The 18,835-nt window shown below is 32.0% G+C and overlaps 3 protein-coding genes across 3 annotated transcripts; all 3 read right to left on the bottom strand.

Annotated features, from left to right (window-relative positions):
* Positions 1–239: 239 nt before the first annotated feature.
* LOC134269428 (uncharacterized) lies at positions 240–5,241 on the bottom strand. Its single transcript, XM_062751620.1, has 6 exons — positions 5,165–5,241; positions 3,192–3,294; positions 1,381–1,480; positions 924–1,283; positions 757–808; positions 240–661 (listed from the first exon to the last, which is right to left on the bottom strand). The coding sequence occupies exons 1-6, from the start codon at positions 5,188–5,190 to the stop codon at positions 508–510; spliced, it is 795 nt and encodes a 264-aa protein (XP_062607604.1). The 5' UTR covers positions 5,191–5,241; the 3' UTR covers positions 240–507.
* Positions 5,242–6,550: 1,309 nt separating this feature from the next.
* On the bottom strand, positions 6,551–9,096 carry LOC134269419 (salivary glue protein Sgs-3-like). Its single transcript, XM_062751607.1, has 6 exons — positions 8,943–9,096; positions 8,818–8,853; positions 8,610–8,648; positions 7,701–7,805; positions 6,839–7,549; positions 6,551–6,714 (listed from the first exon to the last, which is right to left on the bottom strand). The coding sequence occupies exons 1-6, from the start codon at positions 8,974–8,976 to the stop codon at positions 6,584–6,586; spliced, it is 1,056 nt and encodes a 351-aa protein (XP_062607591.1). The 5' UTR covers positions 8,977–9,096; the 3' UTR covers positions 6,551–6,583.
* A 7,630-nt stretch (positions 9,097–16,726) lies between these two features.
* LOC134269418 (26S proteasome non-ATPase regulatory subunit 10-like) lies at positions 16,727–18,629 on the bottom strand. The gene is made up of 2 exons (XM_062751606.1): positions 18,515–18,629; positions 16,727–17,513 (listed from the first exon to the last, which is right to left on the bottom strand). The coding sequence occupies exon 2, from the start codon at positions 17,458–17,460 to the stop codon at positions 16,900–16,902; it is 561 nt and encodes a 186-aa protein (XP_062607590.1). The 5' UTR covers positions 17,461–17,513; positions 18,515–18,629; the 3' UTR covers positions 16,727–16,899.
* Positions 18,630–18,835: the final 206 nt, after the last annotated feature.

Below are 18,835 nucleotides of genomic sequence, written 5' to 3'. Positions count from 1 at the left end.
GCGACTGTAGCTCTCTGGTTGTCCATCATATTTTTTTTTCAGACCAGCGAGCTACAGATCTGCAGATAGAAGAATTCATATTATTTTTTACAAAATTACGTTTTTAAACTGAATTGTCACAAGTTAGCATGAACCATATAATTTTGCAATTGATCATTGACTCATTGTTCCACTGAGAATAAATGTGGAGATTTCATGTTCATTTAAATTAAAAGCAATTAAAAAATTTGCAACTCGCAAACACTTATAACACTGTATTATCAAATGTTATTATTTGAATACATGTGATAATTGTACATTAAGTAGTTCTACGATATTTATGTAAAACAAATATTTATACATTAATGCATCTTGTTGGAAGCATAAAGTAAGAAACCTTCAATATTCACGGTAACAGAAATAACTGTGTCCAAACTCCCATCTGGAATCATTTAACAATTCTATACAATAAATTTAACATCTGTACGGTACACAGATTTTGCCTTTAATAATTGGATGTCAAAGGCATCAAAGATTGTCAATTCTTAGAGTTCGTGTAATGCCATAAATTCTCTGTCGAAGAGATTCTTTCTGTTCAATAAGGTGTTGTTCCATCTGTTTAGCTTGATTTAGTAAATCGTCAATCAGAGATGGGACTTCCTCTTCAAATTTTTCGCCATCACTGCAATGAAAAATAAGAGTCTACATGGATATCCCATAGGAATTGTAGAACCAGAGATGAATAAAGAGTCATAATTAACAGTTAGAGATTAATACCGAAACAGTTCCATCCAGTGCATATACACTTTTGCAGTCTTTTCCTTCATATCTACCAATATAAATGAATACAAAATCAAATTATATACTTTTACTAGAAAACTGAATACGGAATAAGAAATTTTGTTTGTTATCGTCTTTAAGGGTAATGAATGATATCAGCGTACCTGTCATAATTTCACCGATATTCATGTCTTCATAAATATTTTGAGATGAACTCTGAGAATCCTCGTTGGTTTCGGCATCTTCTGTTGTTGTAGATGTTTCTGTGGATAATGTATCTGTTGAAAGAGACTGTTGAGAGTCTTCATTTGATTGGTTATTAAAAGACTGAGAAAACTGAGACTCTGCATATGATTGGTCATCGTCAGTTTGCGACACTTCATACGATTGGTCCTTTAAAGTCTCTAGCTGTGCGACTTCATATGATTGGATCTCGTCTAAATCTTGGAAGTCACTTCTACTCGGTGCATTTTCGTCAAAATGAAAAGACGATGTGAAATTTTGGCCAAAGGATTCATCTGGTTCTGAAAAAAATTTCAATGAAATTCTCTATATAGAAATAAAAACAGGTAATCACCCAATCCCGCAAAATCCCTGAAAGCATTAAAACGGCAATCATACCAACACTTGACATCGCATAGGCGCTGTTGATGGGGTTGTATTGATAGTAAGGAGATGTTTTCGGAATATCTGGTGTTGTTGGTCTTACAAAACCTTCATTCTGTAAAAAAAATCCCCAATTAGCAATTGCAAATTTTTAAGGTAAGTCACTCGTCAAATTTGTTAAATCAAGGATTTTTTGGGAAGTATATTTTGGATAAGTACTCATATAGTATGACTCAAAATCGCAGAGAAAACAGGAGGTCAGTGTGCATCTTACTGATCTATGGTACAATTAAGTTGACCCTTTTGCACTTAAACTTTAACTCTGATTTTTTACTTTATCTCTAATTTTATTTTATCAGATGTTACTACATTAATAAATTTAATCTTATTTTACATAAAATGGTTTGAATAATATTTATCATTAAACAAATCTTGCAAATTAATGCGCGTTTATGATTGTGTGACCTTTTTGCACTAAAAAATAACATATTTGGGGTATTAAAAAACTAAATCGGCAATAGAATATTTTCTTATATCAAGCTTTTTAAGAGTTAAGTGCTGATCAGTCACAAGTATCAAGTAGTTTAAAGTAATGAAAGAAAAAGTTGGGGTCAGTGATGTTAATTTTGAAATATTGGTCAAAATATGTGATTTTCAGGCAAAAAATGGTGTAAATTTTATCTTGACTTCTTTAATATATCTTCATTTCTTGGCAAAGTTTGTTGAGGGAAGGTGTAAAACTTGTTTTAAAAATATAAATTAAGACCTATATTAAATATTCCTGCAATACTCAGTATCATAACGGAAAATATTCTCCGAGTAAAAGTATGTGAGGCTAAAGTTTCAAGACATTAAATTTGATAATTGTGCAGATTTGCAGAAATTTCTGCTGAATATCCTTCCAACACAAGAAATAGTCCCTCATAAATCTTGCTTCTTTGTAGATTTTTAAGCAGTTTTTTCGATGAATATTAAAAAATTTACATTGTTGAATATAAATATTTTATAAAAATTGAATTTTAATAAATATTTTTTAAGTAAGAGGTTCTGCGTGAACTTTTCTAAAAAGCTGACGAGTGACTTACCTTAAATGTTATAAACATCATGTAAAACTGTCTTATATACGTGTATACATAAACATGCACATGTATTTAACAATTTCATATAACCGTTTTTTCATCAAGTCACATGGCGTCTTTTTAATTAGTAGTTGGTTTCTCTGGAAGATCCGAAATCTGTGTCAGAAGTAAAAAAAAAATAGGAGGTGCACAGTGGCATTATGTAATAAAGAATCGGTGAAAGTATCATTAAATTTTATTAAGTGGTATAGTAGGAGATGCAGGGGTATAAAAATATATACATAATTCATGTAACATTTTCATTTCAGATCCTTTAGTAAGATTCGTTAATGGCCATTTCAATTTCACATATTATGCAATCAAAAGGCATTTCGTTATTTCTGCTAAATTGACAACTTAATGCATCGGGGGGAAATAACATACTTGGATTTTGAGTCGTTTTTCCCTTCGGACTGGCAACGGTCAAAAAGTGGGCAGCAGATATGACCCAGTGAATAATTACATAATTTACATTGGTTAAAATATAAAGATTTTTATTGTTGTTGTACCAAAAAAAAACAACAACAAAAAACAAGCTTCTAATTTCGATGGTTGGAGGGGAAATAAACCTATCAACACCTAAGACTTAGTAATACGTGTCAGTGATTACTTTTTATTTTATTTTAGTATTTTAAGGGTTTCAATGCACAGCCACTCTGATTTGGGAAAAAAAAATCAAATTATGGCACAAAATAATTCAGTATTTACATCAACTGTACGTCTCCTTTTTGTCGACGCCGCATGAGTGTCTTTGGATTCTTCGTCTTTTTCATTGTTATCACTTTCAATGCCACTCATATGAGGAGGAAAGCTGAAAAAAAGGTGACAGCATGAATGAAGTTATAATTAATATGCTTCAAAAACTATGTTTATATCATGTTTTTGAAATATATTTTAACGTGTAGTACATATATTAATTTATTATTTAATGTGTGATAGCTTACAAACATATAGGGCCAAAAATAAAAAGTCTTGTTTCCTGCTACCCGACCTACCCTATTTTTTTTTCACCCGACCCTAAAGTTTTTTTTAGCTTTTGGGGAAAAAATGGAAATTGCAGGAATTTTATGATCCAAAAGTGAAAAAAAATGTGTATATTAAAATTGTATTTCATGAAATATATGTTTAAAATACTAGTATGTTCTTTTATAAAATTCCACTTGAGTTGTGCATCAAAAGACATGTAATTTTTTTTCAAAAGCTAATGTTGACCTAGCTATGGCATGTTTTATTTGGTTTTGTAGTAGTTCATATCCAAAAAATACCTTTGGAAAAAATAAAATAAAATAAAAAAATGAAATAATTTTCCTACCTACCTACCTACCCTATTTTTTTCAGGCTGGTAGCAGGAAACAAGACTATTAGCCTATTTTTTTGGCCCATAAACATTCAAATGCTACAGCTAGATTCATAAAAATTACTCATTATGTAAAGTTAAAAATGAAAAAGGGCACTCAAAGTACGTTTTATATATGTAAAAGATTTAAGAATTGAGTGGGAACCCCTTTTCTAGTCTAGGTTCATTTGGCCTATTCATCTGCAAGCATAGTACGTGCCAGCATACAATTCAAAAATCATAATGCTAATCTTAATCTAGCGATTGCACTCGGATTCATAGGCCTAAACTAGAGCTGCTGCTCAGTTTTCCTAATCCTGGCTTTTTGATATACTAGGCCCTAGTAGATAGGTAAAAGTTGCCCTTAATATATTTCCATTTCTAATTTTTTTTTCTCTGTGATGTACAGATGTATTTTTTACAGACAGTGCCCTTTGGTACATGTACCTAGACGTTGTAATGATTATATTTATCATGCATAAATAAGGAGTACACCTCGACCCCCGGAAAACACAAAAGATATCAGATACTAGATGGGGGCCTACAGGGTTTAAACTTAACTGAAATTTCCACGAGCCATGTGGGCTCCTGACATTTCAAATTTAGGAGCCCACTGCTAAATTTGTTAGCCCACAGTCTCTGTGATCTTTTTAAAAAGCATAGATACTGGGACAAAAAGTAGATACAATGAAATAAATATATTAATTCACCGGTTTAAAATTGGATTTCTTACTTTATAAAAATCAGATGTCATATAAATATTAATCAAAGGAAATAAAATTGTATTCAATAAACATTTTTACTATCTTTTATTTTTTACTTGGTAATACATGTATATAAATACGTAGCCCTGGTACATGTTTTCAACTAATAAATTGACAATGACAAAATAAGATTTTCTAGGTTAAATATTTTTACTACAACATATCTGAAATAGGTGAAAACACTTACTATTCATATGACTGAGTAGTTGGGAGTTATTTAAATTGTATATCTCTCACGTATCAACCATTTACAGAGGGTTGGAGGAAATTCGGATTAGGAAAAAAAGACGATCGTTTTAGGGAATTTCACGAATCGTGTAGTACTTTAAATGGAAAAGATGAGGGATATTTACGAACAATAGGACCATACTGCTGTGATTTATTTCATTTTTCTGTTGGTTTAAATAAAAAAAACCTGCGTAAAATGTCTGTTTTTCAGTAAGGGGACTGGGAATGAATTCGGCCCCCTGTAGAATTTTTATTCGCCACGTGGGCGAGCAACTTACAAATTTTATGAGCCCACACCAATTTTTACTCGCAATTTGCGAGTGGGCGAGCGTTAAGTTTAAACCCTGGCCTACCTGTCACCAGTATCCTTTGTCGCCATCGAACTGTTGACAAAAGCAGACGACCATGAAGAGTTCACTCAAGGAAGATAACTCCCATAATATCACTAATACCTAGAAGAGTTGTCTTTCATACTCTTCCTTTTCATCTGACAGTTCTTATGCAATATTTCTCTGATGTTCCAATTTGCGTATGTACGAGACTAACAGTATTATAATGTTACTCAAATAAACAATTGAATAGTTGATGGAACTGATTCATCATCTTCGCTAGCCAAGGGTTTCTGATACGCTACTCGTCTCATGAGAGGAGTAACGTATCAGAAACCCTTGGCTAGCGAAGATGCTGATTCATAAACAATTCTTTTTTGTTGTTACGAAAATGGGGACACGTACATCATGTCACATTAGATGCTGGCATGAAAAAGATTCCTCACTGCTCAATGGTCCTAAGTGCCAAGTAACAATAAAATTTCAGCTCTCCCTCCGGTAAGTGGGGGCGTCTCAATATGAGTGAAACATTTTCGATGGGACATCAAAGAAACCAACATATGACAGACGCAGTGTCTTGATGATTTTTTTCTTTATAAAATCTAAACAGTGATTTCTCACCGGAGTTTTGTGCACATGTCTATTTGTCCACCCCCTCTCCTATATTTTCAAGAAATTAGCACCCAACCCCATAGCTGCAGATCTGTAGCGTTATGGTTTTATATACTTGTGTTTGACCATAACACTACAGATCCCGTAATGCAAAAAAGGTGCAATTTACGGCGCAATATTTTTTGCGCGCTTTGGGGGAGAATTTCTCCGCTTTCTAGCATTGGTTAATCAACTACCTTTCACTCCCTAATTCTAGACACATTCTGTAGCCAATATTTACATTTTATCCACCTTCCAACCATTTATGGTTGTCTCTAAAGACAAAAAACTCGCTTGAAGTGAATTTGTAGCAATCTAACACATATTTTTAATCAAGTGAGTTCATCACTTGTTAAGACGACTATAAAGGGTAGGTAGATGGATAAAATATATAGATTAGTAAAATAATGTGTCTAGAATAAGGGAGTGAAAGGTAGTTGATTAACCAATGCTAGAGAGCGGAGAAATTCTCCCCAAAAGCGCGCAAAAAATATTGCGGTGAAATTGTATATATTTTTTTTATTACGGAGTTCTGTAGCGTTATGGTCAAAGACAAGTATATAAAAACCATAACGCTACAGATCTGCAGCTAACTCCAAGCCAACGCACTTTTTAATCACTTAGTTGAATGGCAGTTTTAAGTATACCGGCACAATAACAAGAGGACATAAACCTTATTTTTTAAGTATATTTCTTTTTCTATGTAGAACTTTTGCAAAACAAATGAAATAGACTGCATAGTTTAATATAGGCTGGAAAACACAGCTGATATATTTGATTATAATTAAGTCACTATGGAGCGTCTGGATCCGCCACACAATAACATCTGCCATCAATACAGCGCCTTCTGTCGGGATTGGCACAATGCATCGTCCCGATCCCTGACAGGGTTACAAATGTATTGTAATATGTACATGGGCACTCTGAAATATGAAACATAACCTTTCAAAAAAAATACACATAAAAAATTAAGCATGAAATTTACTAAAACCGATTTTCTGTTGTAACATAATGCTATTAAACATAATAAAGTTATTAAACAATTACCAGATCTTTCTGTTGATGATGTTATTGATAAAAGTGTTGATGCGGTTGCTTTGTTTGTTGTCGAAGGTCTAGTAGAAGTCTCCTTTATTGTAGTGGGTTTTGCTGTAGTTGCCTTTGTTGTAGATATTGTTGTGGATTGAGTTGTAGTTGCTTTTGTTGTAGATATCGTTGTCGGTTTGGTCGTGGGTTTAGTTGTAGTTGTTGTTGTTGATGAAGATGTCACAGTTGTTGTAGTTGTTTCTTGTGTTGTCAACTTCATTGTTGTTGTAGGTTGTGATGTAGATGGCATCTCTGTCGTTGACTTTATTGTTGATGATTGTATGGTTGTGGAAGCCTGCGTTGTAGATGGCAGAATTGTCGTTGATGGTTTCACTGCGTGTGTCGTTGATGGTAATGGCTTTGTTTCAGACTTTGTTGATGGTGGTAATGTCGTGGATGATTGGGTAGTCGAGGGCGCCCATGTTTTCGCTGGCTGTGGTGTTGTGGTAGACGACTGAGTGGTAGAAGGTTGTATTGTTGTCCCTGTTGTTGATTGTTTTGTGGTTGTTGCTTTATCTGTTGGCTGTAATGTTGAAATCGTTGACTGTGGTGGAGGAGTTGTTGATGATTGTGTAGTAGAAAGTTGTATTGTTGTTCCGGTGGTGGACGTCTTGGTGGTCGCATTTGTTGTTTGTCCGTGTCCATGACCATGATCTGTATGGTTCACTGAAACTGAAGCAACGAAGCATGCATTTAAATCAATGGACATTTATGTATTTCAAATTCACCATCTAGATCTAGATCTAGATGATTAACAACAATTCTAACATCGATGAAACTAAGTGTATTATTTCATTTAACCTCCTCTCTCTCTCTCTCTTACCTCCGTGTGCAGAAGACTGATGACAGATACAGTGAAAATGTTGACAGCTGGCGCCTTGATTTTGAGGACAAACGTGAGTGGCACAGTCTCTGTCGCTGTGGCAACCTATTCAAAATAGAGAATTGTATATTCGATTATTCATTGTAATTTTTATCCCTTATTTCTTAAAGAATGTCCATAGATTTTTAATTTTAATGTGATGTGAGTCCTCTCTTACTCCAAAAGAAACAAATTAAACAAAATTTTAAAAAAGCTAAAAAGTAAGAAGAAGAAAAAACAGGAAAAATACATTTATGTAGACTAAGAGACGAGCTCTTGAGACTTACGGAAAATAATTCTCACATATTGTCGGAATTCTATAAATCATGCATGACTTTGTACTAATAAAACTATTAATAATCTGTACGCTACATGTACCACATAACACACGATCTGAGAAATGAGTTCAAGGGAAAATCTGATGATAAGTTAATAAATATCATGTCCATTACTAGTATTCAAAGGTCATATATCTCAATATCTTTGACTAAACACTCGAAATTGTGATTCTCTAATGAAAAATGACGGTGCAGCATGAAATATGATTCTACCTGCAGACATATAGGTGCTTGTGGGAAAGCATCCCCCCATCTCCCCAAAATACACCCCGATCAATTACTGTTAGTATGCGTATTGGTTTCTTTTAATATAATATTTATTTTACATTAATTTTTTGGAATTGAACACTTTGTAAATATGTGCTTGAAGAATAATTAATGAAACAAATGAAGGTCAACAGAATAATCCTTAGGACCAGGGTGTTAATAAAGAGATGAGAAGTGGGGGCTTGTCCAACAACAAGTTGTTCCTGCAGTGTACTATAGTATGTTGTCTTTAAAAATTGTCTTTGGTCAAGACAGATAGACTTACCACTTGATACAGCATCACTTAGTTCTTGCTGATTTTCATCTGTGTCAAAAGAAATTATTATTTTTTGAACAAAAAATAAACTCGAGGAAAAAAAAATGCTTAAAATATTTTGAATTCATTGAGAAAAAATTGCTTAAAATACCAGTATTTTGAATTCATTCGTGTCAATGGTCAAAACTTCTTAACTAAAATCTAATGATTTTCTTACCGTATTTTCTAATTGTTGAACACAGACAGCACGTAACTATAAAATATCAGATAAAAAATACTATCAACCACAGTTAGAAACGGATAACGATGTGAATATTGATATTTTCCTTCTATAGTCCTTACCGAATAAGAGAGCGACACAAATTCTTGTCATCATGGTTGGAAGGTGACGATAAGAAATACGGGTCGCCCTGAGCCAATTATTTAATTTCTTGACCCATACTTTTACATCAAATAATTGTTGCTGGATAGAACCCAGAAATCAAGGAATTTTATATAAGACAATCTTATCATTCACTTTCAGTTACAAAGAGTTAAAAGAATTTTCAAGTTTCGTTTATGTACATGTATGTGTTGAACTCGAGTTATATACAGCTGTATCAATTAATTTGCATGTTACATGTAGCGTGTTCTTAGAATTTTTAACTCCGTTTCATATTTTACTGAATCTTTAAAATATAAAACATTTTATTTTTATTTGAATATATAATTTCGCTTAGGGGCGAATCATGATTAAGTCAGATGTTTCCAATCACAGCCATTATCGATACCTAACGTGAAAAATTATGCATTATGTTCAAAGATAAAGATTTGATGTCCATGTGTAGATTGTTTGCTGATGATAATTCGCTTCAACAATGTTCATACAATATTTTAGACATTGAATACAAGCTAAACCACGATTTACACATTTTAGAATCATGGTCAGATAAATGGCTTTTAAAATTTAACCCATCTAAAACAAAGGTAGTCTTCTTTAACACAAAGACTATTTCTATTATGCCAAAATTATTTTTCAAAGGAGATAGGCTTGAATGCGTCCCAGTCCATAAACACTTGGGTTTATTATTGTCACAGAATCTCGGCTGGTCTGCATATATTGACGGTATTGTAAACAACGCTTATAAAAAACTTGGACTTTTAAAAAAACTCAAGTTTAAATTGAGTAGGAAAAACCTTTCAAAATTGTACACTACATTTATTAGACCAATGCTTGAATACGCTTCTGTTGTATGGGATGGGTGCACTGAACAAGATTCTGAAAAGCTGGAAAAAGTACAACTAGCTGCGGCTAGAATTGTCACCGGACTTCCTATTTTTGCATCTACAGAAACACTTTATTTAGAAACTGGTTGGGAAACTTTAAAATTTAGGCGTTATGTTGCAAAAATGTCTACTATGTTCAAAATACATAAAGGGGTTGTCCCTGAATATTTGAACAATATTGTACCAAACAAGCATGAAAATGTATCAAAATACAATACCCGCAATAAAGAACAGTTTATTATTCCAAGATGTAGATTAGAACTATTCAAAAAGTCATTTGTACCAGACGCCGTGAAACAATGGAACTTATTAAAATTAGACACAAGAGAAGCCATTTCAATTAATTCCTTCCGTAAAAACTTAAGAGCTTGTACAAAAATCATCAATCCACCAACGTATTTTTCTTTTGGTAAACGCTACACAAACATACTTCATACTAAACTAAGACACAACTGTTTACTGAATTATGATCTATATAAACGCAATATTATCAACAGTCCTCTTTGTTCATGTGGAAAGTATGAAGATGTTTACCATTATTTTTTTGCTTGTATAAAGTATGCAAATGCTAGAAACAATCTTTTTAACCACCTATTTATGCTTGAAGAATTAGTTACAGTTGACACTAACCTGTTATTATGGGGTGATATAGATTTGCCTGTATCAACTAATATTAATATTTTTGCTGCTGTATATAGATTTATTACTGAAACATGTAGATTTAAAATTGATTAATGTTATTAATTAACTTGCATCACTTGAAAATTATTATAGATACTATATTTTAATGTATTATTTGCATGACATATTGTTATATTTATGGAGAGGAACTAGTAAGTTGTAAGAACTTGTTTCCAATCCATTTGATTCGTCAATAAAATATGTTCAAAACAAAGATAAAGATTCTAACCTCACGCGCAAGACCAAAAGGGGGGGGGGCGTGAATTTGCTCGTACATGTGAGAAAAAGGTTTATTCTGCCACAAGCATCTGTTTTAATCACAAAATCCTGTCTGTTTGGTTGATGCTATCTGGTACCGCCTGCAGAGTGCAAATCTGTCTGAATTTGTATAGATCCTTCTTAGAAACACAACAGAGGTTTCATGTGAGCGCCTTAATTCTTGGGTTTCCATACACATGTACCCTTAAACTTCGAGATTGTTAGACAGAGCAAATACCAAGAAAGATGCGATTGACACAATTAATAATTTGTGACGATTTTTTTTTATACTACCCCCCCCCCTCCGACGTAAGTATTCACTGTAAAATCTCCGTATGTCGAAAGAATTCCACAACCTTCGATGAAAACTTCGACAAACATTTCTTGCCGTATCAAATGTTGGTAATGCTGTATTTTTTCCAAAATATTTAGAAATCACTTGTCAATTAACTGTGCTTGATAATTATTTAATGAACATTTAAGCCGATTTCTTAATGAAAAAAACAAAGAAGACAAATTTCCCAAGACGCCAAAATTGATCCTCAAATGATTGTAGGTAATAAATGTGTTACTATCACCAATCTGAAATGTTTTTAATGAACATTAAAAGAAGCCATACTTAATGTATTTTTTTTAATTCTAGCACAATCAAATTTCTCGAAACATCGTCAACAAATAAAAAAGAATGATTCAATGTTTTGTATCATTTTTTTGGTTGAAATATGGCATACTGCGTAGACCGTTATGATAAATCCCTAATGCAGCTGCAATTTAATTTCCTCTTTCCCAAACCTATAAATATTTTCTTACGAGTCGAAGAAAAGCTGTTATCATCCTACATTAATTGATTGTCTATAAAATTCTGGTCTTTGATAAATAACACCTCACATGGAGATAAATCTGCTGTCCTCTGCATCATAGTCTCTGTTAAAATATTATTCTACTACATGTAAGTCTACCAGTCATCAGCAGAAACACGTGACTCCTTTAATATGATCCTCATCAACGTCAAAGACTGATTACCTCAAACAATTTCTAAAATTGTTTCAAGCATGCCATTTTGGCTGCAAAACAAAATAATGTGTTAATAATAGTACGTATTTGACATTACACTACAATTTTTTTTATGCTCCAGTAAACGAAAATTCATGTAATAGATTCTATTCCGTCCGTCTGTCTGTCTGACAGGACTGTTTGTTTGTCTGTTTGTCTACAAAAACTTTTACCTTGTCCATAACTTTTGAGTGGTAGGGGATATGGTTTTCATATTTCACAGGTGTATTCCTTGTGACAAGACCTTTCTTTGAGTATCACCAATTTAGCCTTTTGACCTTGAAGTTTGACGTACTTTTACCAAAAAAAATACCAAACTAGTACTTTAACCTTGGCCATAACTTTTGAACAGTTGGAGCTAGGGTTGCTATACCTCACATGTGTATTCATTGTGATAAGACCTTTCAGTGGTCGAAATATTTTTTTTTACCTTGACCTTAGAGTTTGAACTACTTTTTAAAACCTTTAACCTTGCCTATACTTTTGAACAGTTAGAACTAGGGCTTTCATATTTCACGTGTTTTTCTTGTATTAAGACCTTCCTTTGGGCACCAAAATTTTTGACCGTTTGACCTTGACCTTTGGAGGTTGACGTGCATTTGAGAAAATTCAACCCTCGCCATAAGTTGCCATACTGGAGAATCAGTGTTTCACAAACTCATCTTGTGTCGTTTGGTTTTGTTTGGTATGCCAAACGGATGCTTAAGGTTCCACGCAAATAACAGTAAATGGATGAGTTTATAAACTATAATATTTCCAGCAATTACTTCTTCTTAAAATTTCAGATTGAAATACATTGTAGTCAATAAATCTTAAATCAAAAATAATTCAGACAAATAAAAATTAATACTAATAGTAGTTGAGACTCCTCACTAGAACGAGTGTTTGTTGAATTTCTTATTATATTCATATTGTGCCAGTATAAGTACACTTTTTAAATAGAGTTTAGATTCATATACTGTTAATTGCTATCTTAGGTTCGTTCGTCTGTCACACTTCTTCTCAAACTACATGTATACGTATTTTAGTAGTCAATTCATCTTTGGAATATGGTTTTTGTATATCCTGTAAATGTGCAATGATTTAGAAATTTTCAGAGTCGAAAACCGGTGTTTTATCAAATCTTGGTTCCCAGAACTCCGTTTACATTTTAGAAAGTGACAGTATGATTGGAGTCCAACTTTTATCTGTACAAACGCTTCGGAAATTTACGGAAGCGTATTAGGCCGCAGCAGTATTTTTTTTTTATTTGTTATAACAAATTATTAATTTGTTACATCAAATTATTAATTTGTTTAAACAAACTATTAATTTGTTATAACAAATTATTAATTTGTTATAAAAAATTGATAATTTGTTATAACAAATTATTAATTTGTTTAAACAAATTATCAATTTGTTATAACAAATTAATAATTTGTTACAACAAATTACTAATTTGTTTAATCAAATTGATAATTTGTTATAACAAATTGATAATTTGTTATAACAAAATACTCATTTGTTATAACAAATTAGTAATTTGTTTAAACAAATTGATAATTTGTTATAACAAATTACTCATTTGTTATAACAAATTACTCATTTGTTATAACAAATTATCAATTTGTTATAACAAATTATCAATTTGTTATAACAAATTACTAATTTGTTATAACAAAATTAAACAAATTAGTAATTTGTTATAACAAATTATCAATTTGTTATAACAAATTATCAATTTGTTTAAACAAATTACTAATTTGTTATAACAAATTACTAATTTCTTATAACAAATAATCAATTTGTTATAACAAATTATCAATTTGTTATAAGAAATTAGTATTTTGTTATGACAAATTATCAATTTGTTATAACAAATTGTCAATTAATGATTTTTTATAACAAATTGATAATTTGTTACAACAAATTGATAATTTGTTATAACAAATTAAAAAAAAATACTGCTGCGGCCCTAATGCGCTTCCGTAGAAATTTCCTTCGCTTGGTGCGAGGTGCGAAGAAGAGTGCATTTTAAAAAGCACTAGTTTCAGGATTTCACTTGACAATTTATATCATATTTTTACAGGCCGATTGTGTCCGTCTACTACTGATTCTGGTTCAACCGTGAGCTTTTCTCTTATTGTCGAACCCAGATTCTTTAAAACCTCAAGACACAAACACGAGTTACAATTTTGTAGTTTTATATAAGGAATTAGCATGGAATAAACATTTACATGAGCTTGGGAACTATCAGCACCGAAGGTCTGATTCCAACTGACTATAATTTTTAACAACAAATCATACACACTGAACAAAATAAATGGATTAACAAAAAGTATAGAGAAATCAAGTATCAAACAATTATTGAGGAATGGTGACATTTTAGCAACATGTATATAATAGAATTAAAGATGAAAGATTAAGTGTCAATACATATAAACAGAAGTCAATTAAGGGATTAACTGTCCAATCTCTGACTATGCCTCAGGTGAGATTAAGGCTGTGAGGAATTTATATAATTTATCACATTTGCCGAAATATAAGAGAAGTTTTGACAACAATTTACACAAAGTCCGAAAAGTTAATTTACACGGTAATTTAAAATAAGTCCAAAAATGTTGTATTTTACACCGTAACAATATCCTTGTATTTCAGATCAATACATGATATTTTTGTCTGTTAGTCAAAGGTATAATACGACTCAGTCTATTGAGAGTTATATTGGTTTATGGACTTCAACTTTTACCCTCAACATTATAGTCACACGTATAAAATATTTAAGATTTTTAGGATCCTTTTAGGAAACACAATTTTTGTTTCATAATTTACAGGTTAATATATCGGGAGGTATTTCAACACCAGCCACCTGTAGATGTTCGGTTCACCTGCTTCCATTCTCAAAGAGATCATTGCAATGTCGTTTTTTGCATTGCGCAATAATTGTCTTTGCAGTAATCTATATTTACTTGGGTAAAATTGGGTAATTTTCATTTGGAAAGTATATTTTAGTGTCGTCATTTGATTCAGGTTTTGGTGAAATAACAAACAGGTTAACACGTCACTGCTTTGGAGAATGTTATTTGTATCCGACAGAATTATGGACATTGACCGATATATAGTATTCAGTTTCATGCCTTGTTTTCTTTCTCTGTATGAAAGTAGCAATTTTATCCCCATAAAAGGCTGCATATCAAAAGACAAGAATATCAGAAATAATTGAGTAAAAAGATAGCATTTACGTAGAGACTATAAGTCAAGAAAGCATCGACCTCGTATACTGCTGCGCATTCTTCATCTTTCTTTTTGGTACATACATGTAAGTGGGTTTTACTATTTATTTTATTACAATATCGTATGAATTATAATCTCATTTGAATCAAAAGGATACATTTGATCTTAATGAAGTACATTTTGAGTTCAACCACTTTCTCTAAGAAGATAAATACAAACTATCCCATATTACAACACTTTGGAGATAATAAAAAAAAAACTGTTGAGTCAGAGCTTTTCTAAAAGATGAGACAGTTACTTTATGATATCCTTAAAAGTTGTTTTTCCTTTATATCCTGCACGTGATTGCATTTTACAAATTTGTATAAATCGAAAAGGTTAACTTTAAGAAAACGAACAATGATTGTTCTCAAAAAACTTAAAATACATGTTTATAAATATGAGAAGAGTGCATAATACACGGATACCTGGAAAATCCAGAGGTATAGGATCAAGTGCCTAAGATGAGTAAGTATCCCATGTGAGTCTTATCTATTTTTGATCGATTATGTAGACTGAACATTCAATGGTTAATTCAGTATAAAAAGAAAGGTCTGACATTTAGTTTGAAACATGCATGCGAAAAAAATCAACCCAGTGATGTTTTTATTTACTACCAAAGTCATTATACAAAATGTCGACTTGAAACAAGGGTGTTGATATCGCTATAAACTCAACTTAACTTATAAGTGAGTAGAAAATGGATCGTACTCAGAGCTAGTTCCTGACAAAGCAATAGTTGGGAGACATATACACCACATGCATGTGGTCAGTCAATAAAAGAGAACAATTAGTGCCCATTGGAATTCCAAAAGTTTGTTGGAAATCCTGGTCCTCGAAGACTACACAAATGTTGTCAATAAGGAAATTTGAAATTGAAAATAAATAATTTGGGAAAGACACTGTGCTGTCATGTTGCAGATGAATTCTATACAAGGTGGAGATTTTTATAACGATATTTTCAAAATGTTGAATTAATAAAATAAACACATAATTAATCGAGTTCCAAAACAAAATTTCAACTAATGAGATATAAGCATCTCTCTTTAATTGTACTATAATTATTAAATATTTCATTCAGAAAACTGCAAGGAGAGAGTGCGCAAGAATATCATGTCTTGCATGCATGCCAGCCTAACACTTTATATGCCTTTACGTGCGAATATATGCACTAATTCAATATCCTTATTCAAATCATTCTTTGTAGGGGATTGCAATTATTTGAGGGAAAATTATACTTGAATATATTATTATTATGAGACTTTTTATACGTCAAACTCTTACAGAAAGAAATTAATTGAAACAATCGGGATCGGAAAAATCTACATGACAATGGTCACGAACAAATACCCTTCCCTTATATCAAACTGTTATGGTTAGTTATGATGTAAATAATACTTTTCTTTACTAGTGAATTGACAAGTACACATGTACTCGTATTTGATTTTAAAAACTTCCTTTTTGCTAAAAATAGCAATAATCCCTCCTCTCCCTCTCTCGAAATATTGTCATTTCCGTTGTATAAAGGAAATAATCATTTGTGGTACATACAATATACGCATTTGTCATTGTAATATTTAACGACGAAATTCAGTCAACTGGATATTAAAACTGAATTATATTTTATCTGGCATTTCTTTTTAAGACACACATACAGTAAACATTAGCAACATTTTGTAGTATACAAACATGTAAATTCAATTTACTAACTTAATTGTGCATGGATTTTGATTGTCATGTATACTCGTAATTCATGTGTACATAGTAAAACATGTCTTCATATTAATTATTAACAATCGGCTTTTTTAATAAAAGGTGAAAAACAAAATCCTAGCTTGGTGGGTTGCGGTGTCGGACATTCGTCGATCATCATGGCATCAGTTTCATTTACAGTCTGGTCACCGCCTTTCTGTTTCAGTAACTCGATAACCCGATTATGCTGCTTTGTTTGTGCATAATACAGGGGAGTTCTGTTTAAATTGTCTCGGACATCAACACAGGCACCATGGGATATTAAATATTTACAGATTTTGACATCTCCCCTATATGCTGCTATATGGAGTAAAGAACACTCCCCCGGAAGTCCTTCGGGTTGTCCCATTCGAAAATTCACATGAATTCCAGTACTGATCATCACTTTCAGTAAATGTTTACTACCTTTCATTACGCATGCGTGTACAGGTGTCCATCCTTCAACATCCGTCTCAAAAGTTCTTTTAGCGATAGCTTTATCTTTTTTCACAAACTTTTTCATTTTGTCTTCTAACTTATTATCCTGTTTCCGCATCATCGACAAAATATTAATAGCTTGCTGTTTCACACAATCCGCTTGTTTTCTCTTCGTGCTCATTCTTTATGCTATAAAATCTCTCACAGCAGTACTAATCTCCACGCTCTCTAAAACTGCAAATATGAGAGAGAAAAAAATTGATAACAACAAGACAAGAAACCAAGACTGGCTCGAAATATAAGCAGCTCAGAAAGTCTATCATAAGCCGGTCAAGAAATTGATAGAGAACGTACACAAATTAACCTTTGCTATTCATAAATAGTGCAAGTTCCATTAAAAGCTATAAAACTAATATACTATAGGTTTAGGGCTAACTAAGTTCTAAAGTTCACAAGGTAAACGAAAAATCAATGTCCAGGAGCTATATTTGTATCTCTTAATCGGCAAACACACGGCCTATTCACTCTATCCGGGTACGGGTTCGTACACTAACAAAAAATCAATTAGATCTGTTTAAGAAGCATTTTATAGATTTAAGGATGTTCGATACAAACCCATTACATCAATGCAGGAATGGACCGTAATATCTTATGTATAATTTCCTGGTTATAAATGCAAGCATGTTTATAGTTTTGAGTTATAACTTTCATTGTATCAATAACATATAGATGCATGGTTATATTGATATTATTTTGGTAAATTATCGTTTCGTCCATTTATTGCTAATTAATCCTCAAGTATTCCAGGACTCGCAAATTAATTACATACGTACATGTATACAGAACATGACGGAACGTGTATCATAGTTATAACTTTAGATACCCCGGTAATTTTATTAAATCTTTTCTTTAATATTCTGCTAGCATTTAAGTATACATGTGATCATAAAACTGTAAATTACAAAACTTGAATTCATGCACGTGCATATTATTTATAACATTAAAGCTACCATCATTTAAGTAAAGTATAAAAAAAACTCCTTTTATTGATATAAAGATAATTTTAGATCCACACTTATAAACTTATCTAAATATACATGTTAGTCAATAAATTAATCGGTATATCTTTATCTACAATTTTACGATACACTGTACTAATTGTATTTAACCTTTATCATTTTACCATATTTTTAAAATTATTTTATAAAAAGAGCTCTAATATATAAACAACTTACTTTCTTGCAGATTTCGCAAACACTGACACATTGATGGAAATCCCCTATTTTATATGACGTAGTTAAAACGATTTCTCACGTGACTTGTATAGAAAATCCCTTTCGCAATAAATGCGTTTTTGAAGAAAAAAGGGATATAACAGCAAGCGACGGAAATAACTGACGTGGTTCGATTGACGACAAGGTTACCAAAATTTAAAAAAAATATTTAATAAAATCGCAAAATGTCAAATGAGAAAATGAAATTCTATTTCCCTGATTTTAATCTATTGTGATAATTATGTGTCAATGTTCTCGAACGTTGTATTAAGGCTGTTGTAG

The sequence above is a fragment of the Saccostrea cucullata genome, unplaced genomic scaffold, assembly GCF_032062105.1.
Source record: "Saccostrea cucullata isolate Sc308-1 unplaced genomic scaffold, CSIRO_AGI_Scuc_v1 ctg977, whole genome shotgun sequence".
Taxonomy (NCBI): Eukaryota; Metazoa; Mollusca; class Bivalvia; order Ostreida; family Ostreidae; genus Saccostrea; species Saccostrea cuccullata.
The sequence above is the reverse complement of the archived record's forward strand: the minus strand, read 5'-3'. Positions and strand labels throughout refer to the sequence as shown.

Excerpts from the sequence above, each read along its gene's own strand:
- LOC134269428 (XM_062751620.1), bottom strand. The coding sequence starts at position 5,190 with ATGGCGACAAAGGATACTGGTGACAG. Across the intron at positions 1,481-3,191 it reads AAAGGAGACGTACAGTTGAT|AATGAAGGTTTTGTAAGACC; the intron begins GTAAATACTGAA and ends TTTTTTTTACAG. Across the intron at positions 1,284-1,380 it reads CTATGCGATGTCAAGTGTTG|AACCAGATGAATCCTTTGGC; the intron begins GTATGATTGCCG and ends AATTTTTTTCAG.
- LOC134269419 (XM_062751607.1), bottom strand. The coding sequence starts at position 8,976 with ATGATGACAAGAATTTGTGTCGCTCTCTTATTCG. Across the intron at positions 7,806-8,609 it reads AAGTGATGCTGTATCAAGTG|GTTGCCACAGCGACAGAGAC; the intron begins GTAAGTCTATCT and ends TATTTTGAATAG. Across the intron at positions 7,550-7,700 it reads TCAGTCTTCTGCACACGGAG|TTTCAGTGAACCATACAGAT; the intron begins GTAAGAGAGAGA and ends TCGTTGCTTCAG.
- LOC134269418 (XM_062751606.1), bottom strand. The coding sequence starts at position 17,460 with ATGAGCACGAAGAGAAAACAAGCGGATTGTGTGAAACAGCAAGCTATT.